Source organism: Corapipo altera, unplaced genomic scaffold (genome assembly GCF_003945725.1).
Source record: "Corapipo altera isolate COAL_440 unplaced genomic scaffold, ASM394572v1 98, whole genome shotgun sequence".
Lineage (NCBI taxonomy): Eukaryota > Metazoa > Chordata > Aves > Passeriformes > Pipridae > Corapipo > Corapipo altera.
The window spans coordinates 103,336-122,861 of record NW_020884914.1 but is presented as its reverse complement, the minus strand read 5'-3'; the positions used below and the strand labels follow the sequence as shown (position 1 = coordinate 122,861).

The 19,526-nt window shown below is 45.1% G+C and overlaps 1 protein-coding gene across 1 annotated transcript; it reads right to left on the bottom strand.

Moving 5' to 3' along the window:
- Window positions 1–1,739: 1,739 nt before the first annotated feature.
- On the bottom strand, window positions 1,740–19,511 carry GPR139 (G protein-coupled receptor 139). The gene is made up of 2 exons (XM_027655082.1): window positions 19,388–19,511; window positions 1,740–6,116 (listed from the first exon to the last, which is right to left on the bottom strand). The coding sequence occupies exons 1-2, from the start codon at window positions 19,506–19,508 to the stop codon at window positions 5,182–5,184; spliced, it is 1,056 nt and encodes a 351-aa protein (XP_027510883.1). The 5' UTR covers window positions 19,509–19,511; the 3' UTR covers window positions 1,740–5,181.
- Between the last annotated feature and the right edge of the window lie 15 nt (window positions 19,512–19,526).

Here is a 19,526-nt window from a genome sequence, read left to right as displayed (position 1 = left end):
TTAATTGCATGCTGTCAGAAAGGCAGATCCCACAAATCTAGCCCCAGACTGCTAAGAGTGGGATTATCATTTAGTAGTTCAGGACTACATGGGTCTGCTTTTTATTCTACTCTTCTTGGTATGTTTAAACAGGTTTTTAAAAAACTGAAAGCTGAGGCAGAAGTCAGTGTGAGTTCAGTGGGGAGTGCACTGGAGTGTCCCATCTGCAGCATCCACTGCAAGAGCTGCTGAGAGAACTGTGGCTGCATGCAGGCATCACTCAGAGTAGCTGCTCTCTCTCATGGCTCTCATAGTGTCCCTCAGAGCAGCCTCAGCAGGATGAATAGGCTCAGGGAACACCTCAGCTGTCCTTTGAGCTGCTTCCAAGGAAGCACGGTCCCAGTGTGTTCTGCTGCCTGCCTCAGCTCATAATTCTGTGCATGAACCCACCAAGCTCCATTTAAAACCAGTGGAGCTGCTAGGAAGGCTTTTGCTGAGCCTTCCCTGCTTCAGTCATTAGCCTGTCTTCTAACTTCCAGGACAAATTTACCTGAGAAAAATTCATAAACACTTATTATTGTTCCAGCTGTTACATCAAGTTCTTCTGTGCTGCCATTTATCCCTTTATATACATATGCATATAGCACATGAAGTCTTATAAAATGCAATTAATACTGTGCTGTATCTTTAGAAGTGTCTGTGATTACATTCTGGGATTTTTCTCAGCTGCTTTCTGTTGGTGACTCATTGTCATTCAAGCCCAGCTGGCACAACGGGGTTCTTGGTTGTTTCTGGCTGCTGAGGTTTTATAGCAAATGTATTGTTATAGGCAGACAACTGGAGAACCTTGTGTTTATTACTGTTGAATTCATCTCATTTTTATCACTGCCATCTTCAAGGTCATCTGTTTCTGACATGAAATACCTGTCCTTCAGTCCTCTGCTGGCAGTATAATTCCTTTTTTAATAACCTGTACACTTCATCAGGACTTCTCATGCTGTAACCGTTAATGAAACTATCAAGACAAGCAGACCCCAGGCTCCTTCCTTAAGGAACAACTCTGATAAGCTCCATCAAATCGGACATGGACCCTTTTCTGCAGTGTCCCCTTCCCCTGGCTTCTCTCTTTGAAGCTGTCCTTTAAAACCTGTTCCCAGCCTTTCACATCAGGGAAATCTGGCAAGCAGGTTGGGCATTGCCTGGATTCTTGACCTCTAAGATACTGGACTCTTTCTGGGCAGTTTTGTCTCTATTCTCTGCTTAGTTTTAATATTTTCTGTAATATTCTTTTTGTGTACTTTTACTTCTCCAGAGAAGCTAGAATCTTGATCCTAGCTCTACAAAGTTTTACATTTACCAGGGTTATGAAATCTGCATAGTGTTAATAGTTTTCATTTGAAGAAATGTTGGGCTTCCTCCACATGCAGTCCTCTGAGGTCCTGATTCCACTTTCTGTCTCTAGTATTTTGTGTTTCTCATCATACTTTTGGGGTTTTTTTTCACTCTCTATTCCTGGCAACAGGTACAATACATTTATCATGTTCACATATTTGACAATACTCAAATCTGTAAGCGTGGTGTTTCATGAGGGATCCTTATTCCTGCAACAGACTGAAATTCCCTACAGGAACCAATGAAATCCAAAATGTTTGGGATCACCACTTGCAGTGTATCATAAGTATCTGTAAATCAGAAGTATATCATAAGAATCCATAAATCAAACAATAGCTTCACACACAACAGTAAGTTATGCACCATCTCATAATTTATTATAATACAAACAAGTTTGTCAAACACAAGATATTGTCTACTTATGAAAATATCAATATTCACAATTTAAATAGCTGATAGGTCTCATAATTTCATATACCAGCAACTCATCTAAAAAGTATTTTGTTCCTAGCTGTGGTCTTCAAGGATGTATACCTATAATAATTGTAAAACTGTCCATTCACAGCTTATTTTTCTAATTGTAGACATTTGAAATATAAATTAGAGTACAAAAGACCATCTCCACAACAAAGATGGTTTTGTCTCCAGGATACTTTTTCCCTAAATAATGACACTATATGTGCTTGGTTAAGTTTTTTTACTACTGGCAAATTAGGAGGTACAAATAATACAGCAAGACATTGGCTAGTTAGCAACAGTCATTGCAAAATGCTTCACACAACCAAAAATAAGGCAAGTATTATCAACAGCAGCTCCCATATGGCAGACTAAAAAGTCAAGGCTTTATTATCCAAACTGGCTTTGAATGTCTGTTAACAGGATACAGCTTGATCCAAAGCCCTCCTAAAATGATGGGGATTTGAAAAACCAACCACAAAACCCACTAGCAACCTTCCCTTTGACTTCAAAGGGCTTTGAAGTAAGCTTTTAAAGCCCTAAATTATCAGAAGTGAAATGACCAATCCACTGTACATGAAAATTGCACCTTGTCATTTCTAAAATGATATGGAAAAGTATTGTGAGTTTTTCCAAATAAGTTACAAGAATTTAATGGGTTATTTTTCATGGGGAAATAAAATATACAGAAAGATTTTTGTTTTTAAATATGGTCATTTACAAAAATACATTATCAGGACAGAAAAGATCAGACAACACTGACAGTCTGCAGGATAACCATTATGCTACAAAAATTAATAAATCACAGCATGTGAATGGCAGCATATGCCATGCACTTAATTGAAATTTTTTTAATAAATAAAAGCCCTAAACATTCACTATTTTCTTTAAGGTTACTATTATATTAAGTAGAACAGTGAAATTCTTGTATAAATAGGTTTTTTTCCCCATAGATACATTCTCAAAAATGAACCACTTATCTATATAGATATTGCACTTCAGACTCATTCACATGTAACTCAGACAAGCATTCCTCATAACAAATGTAGAATAAAAATAAGTTATAAATACAGTGTTTTCCCAAAATGAGACATACAGTACCTTTTCCATAAGGTAACTTTGGTTACTATCAACTGACAAAGACCAGAGAGAGGTTTGTGAGAGGAGGGCAGAAGGGATGGCCACAAAACTGAATTTCTGTAGAACACCACTAAAGGAAGCAATAATTTTAACCTTTCCATGAAAAATACAGCAAGGCTCAGCATCCCTTTTGCACTTATTATTGCAAGGGTGAAGCTTTGAGATCACAGGGGCAAACAGCTGATGACCTGAGAGGCTCTTCATTTCCCTTTGGGGATGTTTGGGTGGGTACCATCCCCTCGGTGGTGAAGGTGGAAAGCGTCAGCTTTTGCTTTCAGCCCCCATTTCCCCAGACATGCCCCTCTCCTTGCTCTGACCTGCACGGTCCTTGGGGTGCCTGAGCACCTCAAGAGGAGTGCTGAGCAGCTCTCCCAAACACTCTGCCAGTGGGAGAGGACTGGGGGGCGTGTGCTCCCCAAGGCCCTGGGCATTTGGACCAAACTGAGCAGCCTTGATCTCTCCTGAGAACACCCCTCCATGCAAGAGCCAGCCCTTGCCTGGGGACCCGATTTTCACACCTTGTGCCTTTTGCTGCCCTTGCCTTCTGGGCTCCGGTTTGTGGGTTTAGCTCTTGCAGGATGTCAGTATGAGGTGGTGTGCAAACCCACCCTGCGTGGCAGAAGGGAACCAGGTTGTTTTCCAAGACTTTTGTAGACTTGGCGTTTCTTAGGGAAAAATGCACCAAAGCTGAGCCATCCAAGGGTTTTAGAGAGATGCTTTCAGCCCTCAGATCCCACCACAGTGGGACTGATTGGATCCCTTCTGAAAGGACCCCTCTATGTTAGTCCCTGATGCACCATGAGCTCTCTGCTGGCATTGGAGATGGACACAGGCACAAATGCAGTGCTAGCACCAAGGTACTTGCTGAGGAGCTGCTGTGTCCACTGACCACACTGTGCTTGTGTTCACCATGTACCTTCACTGCTCTCACGTCAGTGAGGCTGCATAAATGCCCAATATAGAACAAAAAGGTTGTGGTATGTGGCTCCGAGACCACATGCAAAGATTTGAAAGTGAAAGAAATTAAAAGAAGTACATTTTCAGCCTTCCTGTAAATCTCTGCTTATTTTCTACACTCTGCATTGATGGGATGCTGTTTTTTGAGTGTGAAGGAAAAGAAGTTAACCTACTTTAAGTAAGTGTAATACTTAGATCAGCTTAGACTAAGGCTTTTATGTTTTTACTGCTGTTGGGTATTTAATGAATTTCTGTCATAATTGTTTTTAACAATTAAATGGCAAATCTGCAACAGAATGGCATCATCCATCAGGAGAAAAGCTTAGGTTGAGGTTTTTATATGTTAATCCTTAAAGGCCTGAACATGGAGGATAACTGAGAATCTGTATTGATTAAGAAGGAACTTGAAGGTTGTGATCACTCCAAACCTCACAGAAGCAGCTTTGGTGGGACCTCTGCATCAGGCAGGACTTGGTTTCAAACTCGAAAGTCCTTAGACACCATAACTGAAATAGCTGGGAAAAGATGCTGCTTTTGTTCTTGGCTCTATAAACTTCCCTCCCTCCCTCAAGCTCCCCTGTCTCGGTCACATTCTTAAATAACAACTTAAAACACATGAATATTGGCAGCTTGTGGATTGCTTTCCATGCCAAAGCTGCAACAGGTACTGTATCGGTCCTTGAGCCTTGTTCAAGTGAGCCACAAAAGGGCTTGTCACCACTTGTGTCTCACACGCTGCCTCCTGCAACGAGGTCTTGACAGCAAAACTGTGTGTGGTGGCATTTTGTGTCAGATTCAACACATAATTTTTGGCAAGTGCACACATCAGAAATGGCACCTTCCACAGTACACAAAAGCATCCATTCACTTTGTCGACAGCAAACGACACAGTCGAGCAAGGTTTTGTTGTTGTGTGTTAAAAGGTTGTAATTAAACACTGCTGTGGCTTCGCCCCTCCAATGACTTTGGACTGCACTGATGCTGGGATGCAAAACATTTGAGGGCGACTGAACACTAAGACTTGAACTCTGAAGCATATTCAAAATGCTATATAAGAGATGGAGGCATTTGCCTTCTCACTTTTCCTTCTAAAATCAAGCGCTCCTGTTCCTTCCTGACAGTCTGCTCTGCCCTTGGTCTCCCAGGGAAATGAAATCAAATGACCACTCTTCAAAACAGCCATTTCAGCAAATTACATCCTGAAGATGTAACCACTTGAAAGGAACTTGCACCCAGAAACTACAACTATTGCCCTTTTCATGGTGATATTTTTATAGGCTTCCCATTCTTATCATACTGGTAAACAAGCATTTTGATGCAGTGAGAGTTGGCTGGGGAAATCCAAGGGCTGCTCGTTATGGAAAAGTTATGGTTTGTATAGAATTGCACTGGTTGCTTCTGACACTTAAAGAAGGCTTTCAGTGTGGCAGCTGCCATTGTGCGAAATCTTTTGCTAATAAAACAGTAGAGAAAGAAATTAATTGCAGTGTTCAGCAGTGCAAGCATATTGGCGATGTCCGACACGATATGCACCACCCAGCTGTTGTTTATGGGCGACACGTAGAGGTGATACAATATCATGATGATTCTTGGTGCCCAAAGTATGGCAAAAATAGAAGTTATAGTAAACAAAATGGCTGTTGTTTTCCCTGTGGAGTACCCTCGCAGTCGGAAATTGCTCTTTCGCCGCAGCTTGTACACAATGATGGAATTCAGGATGAAGAAGATGGAGCAGGGCACTAAGTAAACAGTAAAGCAGTGGACCCAGATGAGGACGTGATGCATTGATGTGCTTATGTAGTCTTCAATCCAAATATTGGGCCACCAGTAGTAGGGAATGCTGGTCAAAAAGCAGGTGATATAGACACTTACTATGACTTTTCGAGTACGAGCAGGGTAGGAGACTGTATGATACTTCAGCGGGTGGCACACAGCTATGTACCTATCGATGGTTAGTGGAACTGTAATCCAAATGGAGGTGTGGATGGAAGAAAATTCCAAGACCTCAATTATTTTGTCCAGTACCTGAGGCATCTGTTTGTTTAAGATGAAGTCTTCCATGAGGAAATCAACAAAGACGATGAAGAAGAGAACCAGGATGTCAGCAGCAGCTAGAGCTAGAAGATAGTTATAGGAGGACTTCTGCCTGCGAGCTACAAGCTGGGAGAGGATGATGACTGTCAAGATGTTTGCTGTGGAGAAAGAAATGCAAATTTAGGCTATTAAGGTGTAACACCAGCTTTTCTGAGCACTTGTTTGGAGCTGCTCAAGCACTTGGCAGCATGATCACCTTTATTAAATTTAAACCAAAAGGGAAATGCCACAGTCAGGTCCCTCAGAGAAACTGTTGCAACGGGAGGAGCACGTGGCCCTGCTCTCAGCTGTGGAATACACATCCTGAGCAGAGGGTACTGTCCATGCACACAGAGGCAGGGGTAGCAGGAGAAAAAAGCTAATAGCTCACATGCACATTTTCCCTTGGTTCTCACCTTGCTTTTTTCACTTTTTTGTTTAACCAGGGACAAATGAGAAGGGTGGGGTGGGCTCTGGGGAAAACACATTTTTTCTCTCATCCCAGCTTGTGGTACCTGACTGGTTTAGAACTGAAACCAAAGCCACCTTGATTAGGTACTTCTCTCTTGACTGAGTGGGCTCCCAATCGAGAGAAGGACTTTCAGGGAAACAAGTGTCCTCAGCTCTTCCTGAGATTCTTCTGTGATTCAGTCATTCCTGTCTGACTGCTCTCCTACTCATGGGCTCTGGGGAAGCATCTCCCTTCCCACCACTGAGACAGTCAGCTCCACGAAGACCTGCCTGCTTACCCAGAGCTGCCCTTTAGAAGTCCTTCAGCTGGAAGGCATTTTTCCTCTAAAGCGATATAATTTAGCCTTAAATGAAATCCTGCTGGTCACATCAGACATGATGGATGTTCTGATTCAGCATGAGTGTAAACATCCCTGAATTTCCCAAAAAACGCCTGTTTGCAACTCTCTGGTCACAATACAGACCCGTCACCTAGATGTACTGCATGGCACTTAAATAATATTGTGGTGAAGTGCTGAAGTGTCTTTGCTCTGCTCTGTCACTGCCTGGTTTGCTTCAGTTTTCTAAAGCTTTGGTTAAACTTAGATATACTTTAATGTCTTCTTGAACCAGGGATCAGTCCTACAGCCCCTGGCCAGGCAGAGCTCCCCATGAATGTAAACAGCCTTTGCAATCCTTGAGAGCTTTCCTGGTGCACTAAGGTGCAGCCAAATTTTAACTACTTGCTCTTGTTTACTAGAACTTACTGTGTAGTCTTGAAGTGGGAAAAAAAAATTATTCTATTATTCCTACTATCAGTATGGCTGGAATGAGACAGGCAAGATTGTTCCCATCAGAAGTTGGTATCGCTTGGCTACAATAATACTTGAAGTAGTGCTTAAAAATCAGAGCTCTGGTGTACTGTACAAGAGGCTGCCAAATGTTTGTAGTTGATACTTTCCTAAGTGTTCTATAAATCACCTCTTCTGTGCATTCAGTGCTTCAAACATTTCTGCCAGCTTTGATGGATTTCCCAAAACAAATCAACAATACTTGTAAGGATTCCTTTAAATCAGAGAGAAAGGAAGTTGCTGACATTAAGGTAATGATAACTTAGGACACATGTCCTACAACTGGAAATGCTCATTTTTTAAAAACTGTTTTACTTGGCACTGAAAAAAACTTCCTCCTTCATGAGTGCCTTCAAAGCCTGCTGTCTGGAAGCAGATTTCTGCCACCAGGGAAATGAACTGCAGCAGAGTGAATGATCTTGACTAACAGCCCTCACCAGCCCTCACCTATTTTTGTATTAACTTAATGTATTAATTTTGTATCTTGGAACAAAACTAAACAAAACATGACAATCAACTGACTCCTTCCCTATATTAAAAAAAAAAAAAAGGCAGCATGATCTTTCCAAGGTATTGTCTCGAATTGCCTTCAGGGGAATTTTCCCAATTCTGTCCTCCATTAATGGGAATGCAACTGCATTGATTTCAGCTCAGAGCAGACGTGGGAGACAAGAGGTGATACAGTCAGAACTGCTGTGTCATTTTTCACTTACTTGCTTACGAAATGCCTCTGTTGTGCCTGCTGATGAGCCCTGGAGGTGCAGTGAGTGATGTACTGTCAAGGAAATCCTCGAGCTGGAGTGTTTATCATGGCTCTGCAGCCACTGCTGGTTTTGGCCAGACAGACTGACTGGCTCGGCTTCAGATATTGGATGTGACCCATGGGGCGCATCTTCTCTTTAAATCCTCTGGATTTGACTCATTCCAGTGGCAGCAGCTGGAGCCAGCGTGCAGCAAGGGGGATGTCTCAAGACACTGGTCCCTGCTGGTAACTCTGGCCTGACTGTCAGAGCAGCTCCTGCAGGGATGCTGAAGCCAGGCTGCGTCCAGGCACAGCAGCCCCGCTCCCCACACTTTCTACTAACCCCACTCAGTTTTGCTACAGGAGCAAATTTATGATCAGTCCTTTCCTCTGTACCCTCTGCCCCTGCCTCTCAGGGTTACCAGCCATGGCAGTAACAGCATGTGCTGAAGTGCAAGTTATTCACCTAAGGCCAGCAAAGCCTTGCCTGGTGAGCTGGATTAGAAAATTGATCTGACAAAAGACATGCTAGCTCTATCCCATTTTTTCTGCAAGGGTTACTGTATCTTGTACTGGAAATGCTTTCCCTGGGATCGCATTCAAGCCTTTTCTGGCTGGATGATACAAAATACAGTAACATCACTTACTTTGTGAAAACAGATATATACTGGGGTGCAGCAGAAAGTTACCAGTGTGACAATGTCTTAGCACAAGGTCTGTGACTGTTTTTCTTGCTGCATACTGTATAGGGAAAGTGTAGATGAGCTATGAATGTCTCAGTCTTTCACCCATTTCCTAGCCAGTGTTGAGTTAGTCCTTGGTGTGTCCTCAAACACTGCCTAAAACTCAGTAAAATGGAAAATGGGTGGGCACACAGCTCTGCGTGAACAACTGTGTCCTTGTGCCAGTGTCTCTGTGAGTCCTGCTCTCTTGTTCTCCTGTGGGCAAAAATTACCCACTGTGGGTGAAAGGTGATATTTGCAACCATATTTTAACCTGGCTGACCCTAATTCTTGCACTAATACTGTAGTGTGTGATGAGGACTATGGCAGAGATAGTGATGACGGAGATAGAAAAGTATCTGTCTCTACTGTTACATATGTGGAGCTACAGCTGTTGGAGAGGTCAGCACCCCTAAATTGTCCTGGATGGTACACTGCCCATTTCTTGCTGTGTTTTTTCTAGATACTAAGTGGTTAAGATCATTTGAATTTGAAAGAGATTGATCACTGTGCTGGGAGATGATTAGGGGATGACAGATGGGAATTTATGCCAGCGTCGCTTGCTGCAGTGCAGTATTCTGAATTTATAAATATCTGGTTGAGAACCAGGGCTTGATTAGGGACTAGCTGGCTGAAGCCTTGAGGTGCTGTTGGCAGATGATTAGAAGCAACTGTACAAAATGGCAGTCTCAATTCTTTCCCTTAAGGCCTGAGGATGCCTTTGAGGCACAGCGTCTGAAGGTCTCTGATACCCAAACACCCTTGGCCCACACTGCTCAAAATATGGCAACCTTCTAACTCAGTCAGGGTTCATCTCTCCTTTGACATCTCCCCTGACTTTATCAGCTTCTGAGTACAAACTGTAGCACTGAAATTCACGCCATTGGAGGTTCTACATGTCTGAGAGGGATCTCCCTTTAGGAGTAACTTTGGTTCTCATGTGGATTTGGGTTTACTTCCCATACCAAAGCCATGCTGCCATGGCTGCAGAGCCCAGGCAATCTTCTGTGCCTCCTCAAAGCAGTGCCTGTGACCTAAGGGCACAGTTTTTTCCCCAGCTTCTTATTTCATGGATTACAGTCATCGCTCAAATAGTGTCTAAGGACGGCCTTTGCAGGGGATTCGAAGAGCTCCTTTCACTGACTATCACCACTGCACGTGAGCTTAAACAGGAGCAATTGTATCTTTGTAAAGAAGAAATAGGCATATTTCTGGGCTTTCTGGGTTTGGGGTTTTTTAAATTGAGAGCACTTTGCATGAACACAGCAGCCCGTGCAGTGTAACAGCCATTACAACACGAGCAGTGGTGCCGTGGCGCTGGGGACAAGGCTGGCTGTGTGGCTCAGCAGTTCAGCATTACTAACCACCTAAATGAAGTAGCCACGAGTGTCGCTCACTGAGTGTGATAAACATTAGGCCACGGAATATAATGGACATCTTTTACCCAATACAGTTGTTGCTAGGATCCCCACAAATAATTGTGCAATGTACGAAACTTCTCTGCAGGCCTGGCATTAGTCACCTGACCGGCACAGAGAGACAGCTTACAAATGGGAAATTTTAAGTTGCTTTAGAAAACATGTTAGTAACACCTTGGTCTTAGATTTAGAAACTCTGAGAGTGGAAGTACAATTTGCTAAAAATACACGGTGAGAAGAAGGGATGTTTTGGCTTGATGGGAATAGATGATTTCCTCTGAACTAGGAGGCAATATTCAAATGTAAACAGGTACTGTGTCCAGCAGCCAGATCTGACCACGGTTACTAATGCACCAATAGTTACCAGGCTGGAGATAAGGATGGCATTTAGCCCTTACTTTGTGTGGGAGCTCTCTGGGGAAGCTGATGACAAGGGTTGATTTCTGATGGAAGTGCTACATAACAGGAATTATTTAAAAAGAAACTCAGAATTGCTGTGGCAATTTAAATACTTGTTTATTAACTAAAGTTGGCTATAGCTGGTTATGTGGCCTTTGAAAATGACCCCTGGATGCTGTTTGCCCTTAAAAATGATAGGGCAGGTCCACGTTTTCCTCTTACAGCCAATATGGATCAAATTCAGCACTAGAGCAGATGGGGACAGCCTCTGTGAACTGTGCCTCAATTTGTTCCTCTCTTTTATTATCGTATCCTGAGATCCTTCCTTAAACTGTTGTGAAGCGTAAAGAGATACTTTATAGAATATAATTAGTGCAACACAAGTTTTTGCTTCCCTGGGAGTTCCTGTGAGGATTGATTTTTGAAAATAAATGGATTTATTTGCTGTTCAATTGTCTGAGTGCTGTGGAACAGCTCACGGTGAGGCACCCCTAGGAGGGAAGAGCTGTCAGCCCCTTCTGCTGGTGCCTGCATTATCTCCGTGGGGATGGAGGGGGATATAAGCAAAAAAAATGAGCATCATAAAAACTACAGCAGACATGGATGTAGGACTGCTACTGGAGCAGGTTTCACATCTTGTAGGAAGGCTCTCATGTGGTTTGTGCTTAGAAATCCCACGTGCAGGGACAGACCACACCAATTCTGAGGGTGAAAGAGAACTTGGGGGTAGAGAATGGCCAAGCTCCCGCCCAGGACAACCTGAACTCCCTTTTACATGCGGGAGACTGGGTTAGTCACTGCCAGAGAAAACACAGCATGGCCTTGCACTTACAAGTCACAAGTGAATGAACGAGTTAGTGCCAGAGGCCAGATTCTGACAAAGAAATCTGGCCTCTGGGGCCATTTTTCTCACTAACAGCATTTATTAGCTGAGACGGCTCTGGGGAAGGATGCAGTGAATGAGGTACTCTGCTCTGCAGCTGGCATTAGCCATCAGTGGGTCATGGAGGCCAGAGAAGGATTTTAATCCAGCAAAAGCACTTCCTTGCTGTTGGAGGCCACAGATGCAGTACCGGCATGGAGATGCCAGTGGCTGGTATTCACTTTGAGCCTTGCCAGCCACTGAGGCTGGAGTGCAGTAGCTTTGTCTGGCAGAAAGGTGTAATTACAATGCGCTGCTTTTGGCTTTCCTAGACCATTGGAGTATGGTTTTTCCATAGTCTTTATAAAGTAGGGCTATTTCTGCAGTATGAGAAAGAACACAGGGCTAAGACACTGGGAAAGTCTGGTTTGTGCTCACTGGTGACACGTGTGTGAATGTGACAGGGATCTGGTTCTCCTCTTGCCATCTTCACCCTCTTCATCTGCCTTTCCTGAGCTGGGCCTACAGCACAGAAAGTCTCTAATGACTCTCAGGAATTCCCCCCTGCCTCCCCAAAGCCTTTCTTAGAGCCAGTCACACAAGGATAAAAATGTCTAAAATGCACATCTCAAAATCTAGCCTCACATCTTGCTTCCAGAGCAGTAAAGCTTTCCAATGGAAACTGATGCTGGGAAGAGAAAAAGCAATCTGCAAAATAATGCAGAAATCATAAAAGGAATTTGGTTATTCATGCAACATATCTGGACAGATAGAGATTTTCAAGGCAATTCTGGTGTCTCATTTGGCAGGTGTCTGTGGCTTCTACATGTGGGCTGTCAGCACAGTGTAAGAGGTCCCAAGCTGAGTAACTTGAGCTCGAGGGTGACAAAACCATTCTACCCTTTTGATACCAAACGCCAAAGCACTGAGGCAGGTGCCAAAGGTGTTTCATGGGATGACTGGGATGGAGAGAGGATGTGATTTCATAAGGGCACTGGCATGAATTCTTTACTGAACATGAATAATTAAGAGGATTTTACCTCTGATTGTGGTTTTGCTAAAATAAACCAGTCTTTATGTCTTCCTAAAGCATTAGCTAATGCAATAGGAGCTCATGCTTGCAAACCCCATGGCCAAGCTTTCTCAGAGACTATGCCAATTTTACACAATATGCAGGAAATTACAGACTATGTAAAACCATTGCAGTTTGGCTTTATTCCCCCCACAGAGAATATACTGCATCCACACTAGATATATCACTCTTTGGTGTGCTAGTCTGGACATTGAAGGAAACACTCTTGGAGGGAACAAACATTTGAGAAATATCCTAGTCTGATATAACAGACTGACAGGTAATTTGTCTTGAAACCAAAAGCAACCTCTAGTGCACCTGTCTGTGCTGCCAATGGTCCATATGATTGAAAAGAGGGAGAAGTTAAACGACAGTTGCAAGGACTCTGTTTCAGTTGGTAGAAGGGAACAATTTTAGTGAAAAAGATGTTCAGTGTTTCAATAGGCAAGGTTCTCTCCTCTTCCATGAATAAAGGGATAGAACCCTTTTTTTGTCATCTTCTGTACCTCTAATTCTGGTCCTACTTGGCTGCCTCTACTTCGTTCTCTCTGCACAACCATACTGGTGTCCTGGGGGGCAACCCAATACCATCTTCTCCCTTCAGGTCACTCTGAGAACAGCACCAACAGCACTCCAGACATTGGGGTTTAGGATCCTTATGTACTTTTCTGTATTCTGCAGAATGAAAACGGATTTGTGTGTAAGATCTCCTGTTCTTGAGGAGTTAATTTTGGCTTTGTTTCCTTTTCTGGTGTCTCAAAGCTAATGGGAAAAGAGATCATAGGCTCAAAAAGACCACCTGAAACAGAAGGTGAAAGCTTTTGTGGACAGGGATTGCTTTGCACTTGGTGTGTGAAAGCAGAGGGCACCTCATCAGGACATCTCCGCGTTGTTGGTTTGCCTACAGCAAACTGTTTTGTCGTATGCGGATGAAGGCCTGCTCCTGCTGGCTTGTTTCTGCTGATTCACCCCCATTTTATGGAAGGAAGCAGAAAGAGGCTGAGGAGGACAGAACTGAATAAGGGACTGGATGAAGAACAGCAGGATATTAGACTGCCTAGTGTTTTTGAATGTTTTGACTTCTTCACAACTGGGGGCTCAGCATTACCCACCTACCGTGAAAACTGGCTGTGCTCTCTCTTATGTGTCGTTGTCATTTCAAGGAAAAATCTCCTCTGGAGTTTTTCCTTCCCAATCCATTTTAGCAGCCTGCCATGCAAGGTTGTGCACTTCATAGTCTGCTGAGCCTCCCAAATATGGCACCTCATTATCATTACAGCCCTGACAGCGTTGTTTCCTACTGACGTGGCAGAAGAAAACCAAAGCTAGCAGTTGTACTCTGTAGTGGCATCCAGAAACGTGGAATCAACTTCTCCACAATCCATGTATTAGCAAGGGTTCATCCACATGCTGTCTTTCAGGCTGCAAGACTGTAGTGGCCACAGTCTGCAGATGTACTGACCAAACTAAATCACTCCTATCTGCACACCTTGCTGTCACCGGTTCTACACAGGAACAGAATGAATTTATTCTTTTTCGAGATGATTCTTCTTTCCTTACAGAACAAGCATTCATTTTACAATAGGAAATGACTCATTTTAAGCATGTTAGCAGTAGTTTTGTTCCCCTCTGTCCTGTAGTACTACTGTAAATGTGCTGTAGTGCCCTTCAGTTGTTCCAATAGCTGAGCTAAAGTTCTGGCAATTTATTTTTCCTCTTTTAAGTAGGATGCAATGTACTGGCCTTGCATCCAATTCAGATTTTAAGTCAGAGAAAGTATGGTCTTTGAATGAAAGGGTGGCTGAATCAGGTCTCAGGAGGGTTTGGTTCTTATTCATTGTGTGAACTCTGCCTAATGAGCGACAGCTGAAGAGTGCTGTTTTTTCAAGGTCGTAACTGTACATGTAACAATTCTCCCACTCATATTTTCAGATCTTCCTTTAGCACTTCTGTTGTTCAGGTGTGCTGTTATGAGAAAGGCTATTTATTCAGGTGCTAGAAATGCTCTCTTTAATCAGAAGCCTGTACTGTGATTGCAAAAGAATATACTAGGCAGCAGATGGCAGGAATCCAAAACAAGCCAGACATTTCTATAGTGATGTGTGCTGTATGTACACCTACCTTCTGCCTGCTTTGGTATTTACTGAGTACTACGTGCCACATTAGCCATCAACAAACGTTGCTACCTGTCTCCCTTCCTGCTCGTGGTACTAACAGGGTTGCAGCTGCAAGCACAGAATTGGCAACACTCCTTGGGTCTCGTTCCCCCACTCGTGCCAAGGAGCGGAGGGAACACAGCTGGGCTGTTGCATGGTTGTGGTCTCAGATCAGGGGTGCTCAGCCCACCAACAGGACCTGCCTTGCCAGGATGATGATCCTGGCATGCACACCTCCCATGTAGCCTCCTTATTCCAAACTTTACACAAGGACAGGGCTCCAGAAGGACCAGTTCTCCATTGTTTCAGCTTTCCCGTGGCTATACTGCAGTTTGCATGGGCACAGTGCATGTGTGTCAATCCAGCACCCTAGTAAGCATCTGGCTTGTTGAGCAAGGACAGCCAGCCTGTCATTTGTTAGGGGAAGGTCCATAACGCGTCTCTCTCTCTTCACAGTGTGTTAAAACAGTTAGGCATCCCTGCTGAGCTTACATGTTCCTCCAGGTCAGGACTGCAGCTTCTCTCCCTCCGCATGGAGCCCTCTTAGCGCACTCTGTGCATGGCTGGGATTTGAATAACCTGGGTTGTCCCCATCTCCACAACACCTTGTTCAGCAGCTGGTCTGACACAAACACTGCCTCTTTGTACCCTCCAGCTGAGAGCATCCACGTGTGTCCCAGCTGCTTTCCCAAGCTTGTGAAGTCCTGAATCTGCAACTGGTTTTATGTAAAAGCCTAAAGCACAAATAAAAGAGACAGTTGTGGACCAGGATCCCAAAGTTTGGAGTGGCTCTTCCCTGGGGCATCCCCTCCTTGGGATGCTGTAAGGGTGCTGGGTACCTGCCTGTGCTTTGTGTTGCTGGGATGTGATGACCCCAGAAGCCAAGGCCGCAGAAGCAAGGTAGGCGACTGACTGGGGAGCAAAGTGGAATCAGCGATCCCACATTAGGAAAGCCAGATTTCACTCTGCCTCTTGCATTGTCAGAAGGAGATGACCCCTGGGAACATTGATCAGGCCAGACTCTGGTCTAGGAAATGCTGCTGCTCTGTCCTTTCAGGACCAATACATTCTACTCCTGATGGAAAAGGTGGCTGCCTGCAAGGCAAGCCTGTTGCTGCTGCATCTTCTCATGAAGCAGGAATTAAGGTCAAAGCCAGGTGTCTGCAGCAAGCAGTGTTGCTTCTGTGCCTGACCTTCCTGGTTGTGTTCAGTGGCCCGGCCACAGTAGGAGCAATTTTATGCAGCTGCTTTGTGCAGCTCTCACGGACAAAGGGACAGACTGAGTGGTACCTGCTGCTCTTTGCTTTCTCACCTTTACCAGCCCCCTCCTGGACTAAAACAGAGCAATTTATTCCCTCCCCTACAGCCAACATCATCTCTTCTTTAGCATTTTCTCTCACTAAAGCAAGAAACACTTCCATTAAGACTTTTTGCAGTCCCTCTCTTGCTTCCCAATTAACTGCAGGTTCTCTCCGACTGACAGACAAGGGGAGTGCAGGGTTAGTAAAGCAGGGGCTGCAGAACAGCTCCATAAATGAGAAACCTCATTCTCCTAAAGGAGAATGACCCTACTTCCAGCACCTCTGCCTTGATCTCCTCCTCACCCTTGTACTGGCAGTTTCTTCTTGTTCCATGCATCCTGCTCCCGAGACACACCACTCCCGGTAGCACAACTGCACACTTGTGGGACATCTTTGCACATGTGCACTCATAACAAGTTTTGAAAAACTGTCTCTGCATTATCAGCCTCTGCTTAGAGGGAAAAGAAGCAGCCTCCTGCCTCAGCTGATGGAAGGCATGACCTCCCCAGCAGAGCTGTAACCACCTTTGTGTGTGGTACCAGCCACACAGGTTGGTGTAGTGCTGCCTCTGTGGTTGCCCCTCTTTGCAGGGCAAAGCCTGGCCCTTGCCTCTGTGTGCTAATACCACGGCAGGGATGAAGGGAGTCCACTTTGCTCTCTCTCCTCTCTATCTTTACAGACTTTCTAGTGCCTGGTTGAACAGAGAGGGAGAAGGAGCCAGTGCTGAGAACAGGCTCTGCTGAGGTGCCTGGGTTATACACAGGCAGGAGGGGAAGGATGCTTCCTCTGCATGCACAGTCAGGCCTGGCATCACTTGGCCTCAACGTGGAGTTGTTGAGTTAGTGAAATTTCCTGCAGACACTACAGCAGGAAAGGCAGAAACAGTTAACTGGTTTCTCCTCTTATCAGTCTTTCTCCAAGATTTGTGGCAATGAGTTAACTGTTTACATTTCAGCAAAACACTGCACCAGTGCTGATTTGGGGACAGATCCTCGACAGTGTTTCTCTTAAATTCTTGGCAAAGCTAATTAAGATCCCACATACTTCAGGGTTCTTTTTCTAACAGCCAATAAAGTCTGCTACCTTTAAAATTTTCTAATGTTAAAAAATTTTCAAATTAAAACATAAAAAGCTCTTTTTAGGGCTTCTCTTGCCCTGTAACCCATCCCCGATGAAGTGTGGCTGTGAGTCTTCCCCTAAACATATGTACCTTGTTCTTATCTCTGTGCAGTCTCAGGATGAGAATCATGAATTTCTCATGCACTCAGCATACTGTGCATTTATTCAACATGCTGTACCAGTGCAATGAGTTGGGGTGTTAGTGCCAGTGTTATCCTCAGACCATGTGCACTGAGCACATCCATACCTGATATAAGCTCACTGAACTCAGCAGTGTTGCACTACCAAATGCTTTGGCTAGTTCTGTTGAGCACTGTCACAGGTGCCACTGCTCTAATCAACTGATGTCTGATCCCTTGAGAAATGCATGTCACCACTGCTAATTTGGATCGTGTACTGATTTTAACCATGTTCTTAGAATGACAGCATTAGGTCTGTAATTACAATGCAGTATCCTTAGGGAGCCAGTGCAAGTATGTGGAGAACGCTCATTAAATTTTTTTTCTTGTCTGTTCACATAAGACTTTCCCCTGTATGAGACATACAAAGGCAAGCTTAGCCACAGACTGCTTCATGACAACTTCTTCACCTGATAATCTTGGTCATTTCCTAGGGGACTGGTGTTAAAATCAGAGTTTTTCATACAGACATCTAAGCAGCCCCTAAGGGATTAATGAAGAGGAAGCTACCACCTCATCCCTGCTGGCTGGGTCTCTTTGGGTCAGGGCTGTGACTCGTCGATGCTGTGGAGCACAGACACTTGCCTGTGCTCTACATCCTCTGTGGGCAAATTCAGAACTTAACTTTCCAGTTCTCTGAACTATTAGCCAATGTTCAAATTTTAATTATAAGCCAGGAAGGGAAAAAAAACCCAAAACAACACAAAGAACATCAATTCATATGCAGAGTGGTAATTGCATGTGTGCTGTTCAGAGGCAGGCTTCTCTTCATGTCTGATTAAAAATTTTTCTATGAATTAATTGCTTGAAGAAGGAATCAAGATGAACAAAACATTTAGAAATTGTAGACTATTAACTATCATTGCTGCTTGCCATTGCACATGGCACTTTAAATGTAGCTGTACGAGGAAACAGCCAAACTCTTCTTCGGCATCCTTAAAACACCGGTACATCTTGGTGCATGAGATTGCTCTAACTTTTCCCCGACTCATTCTGCCTGTCCTTGGGATCACTCTAAGTTACTCTCAGGTAGGAGGCGTTAAGCTCTGCCCACTGGAGCCCAATCTGTAACTATAACAGCTCTCGGTGGTCCTGCGTGTCAAGGTGTCTCTCTGGCAGCCACAGGCAGCCCCTAGGGATGAGGTACCTGCTCAGTCCTTGTCTCAGCTGAGACAGTGCTGCTGATGTGATGCTCGTGTAGCATCTGCACATTTTGAGCTGTGGGCACCTGCGTGCTGGCAGCGGTGTCTCACAGGTGTTCACACCCAAGACTGAGACATCCTTTCCTACCCTATTTGGGATGTCTCTAGCTTTTCTCATCTCCAGCATCTCTGTATTGTCTTTGTCCCCTTTTTAAGTAGGAAATTTCTCTGAGAGTTACACAGGCTGGAGGCTGGTGCCTGCGAGCTGGGACTTTGTTCCAAGCCCTGTACCTGTATTCAGGGGTCTCAGCATCAGCATTGCAGTGCACTGACCCCAAGACTGGACTTTCTAAGTACTGTCCTGCTCCACCACCCCGGGGATGGGCTCACGAGTATGATAACTGTCTGCTAACATTCCGACAGCGTGCTCCTTCCTCAGCCAAGTTCTGTACTGCTGGCATGTTGCTCCTAAAGCCCAGGGAATAAGGCGGAGATTTGCACTAGAAAAACTCGGCAGCTACACCTGTGCTTACTGCTGGCCCGGCACGCGATCGGTGGGGACCAGACCCGGCCGTCTCGGTACCGCTCTGGCACTCACATGGCCAAATTGATAACGACAAGAAACTTCACGACAGGCTGACTCCGTATTGTCAAGTTCAAAGTCAGGGTGCCCGAGGCCGGGTGGGAAAGCGGCCGCAGCAGCAGCAGTGCGATGGCAGGCAGGGATAAACCCCGGAGAGGGAGGCAGCGCCGGGACGGCAAAGCGCGGGGCGGGGAAATGCTGCCCGGGGAGAGAGATGCTGCCCGGGGAGAGAGATGCTCCCGAAGCACCCGCGTTCATCCCGCCGGGCACACGGAGGCAGCGCGCCCGGGGCAGCCCGAGGACGTTCATCCCGCCCCGCCCCGCACAGCGGGCAGGAGCCGCTCCGGCGGGCGGTGCCGGGGCCCCGCAGCCTCGCCCGTCCCGCGGCACTCACCCGGCAGCCCGAGGCAGAGCAGGAGGCTGTAGTAGACGACAGGTGCGTACCCCAAGCCGCAGCCATAGCGGTGGTGCGCCAGCAGGGAGCCGTTGTGGAGGTGGAGGTGGTTGTGCTCCATGGACCCGCTCTCTCCCCG

Coding starts and splice junctions, on each gene's coding strand:
- GPR139 (XM_027655082.1), bottom strand. CDS start 19,508: ATGGAGCACAACCACCTCCACCTCCACAACGGCTCCCTGCTGGCGCAC. Junction 6,117..19,387: donor GCTCTGCCTCGGGCTGCCGG/GTGAGTGCCGCG, acceptor CTTTCTCCACAG/CAAACATCTTGACAGTCATC.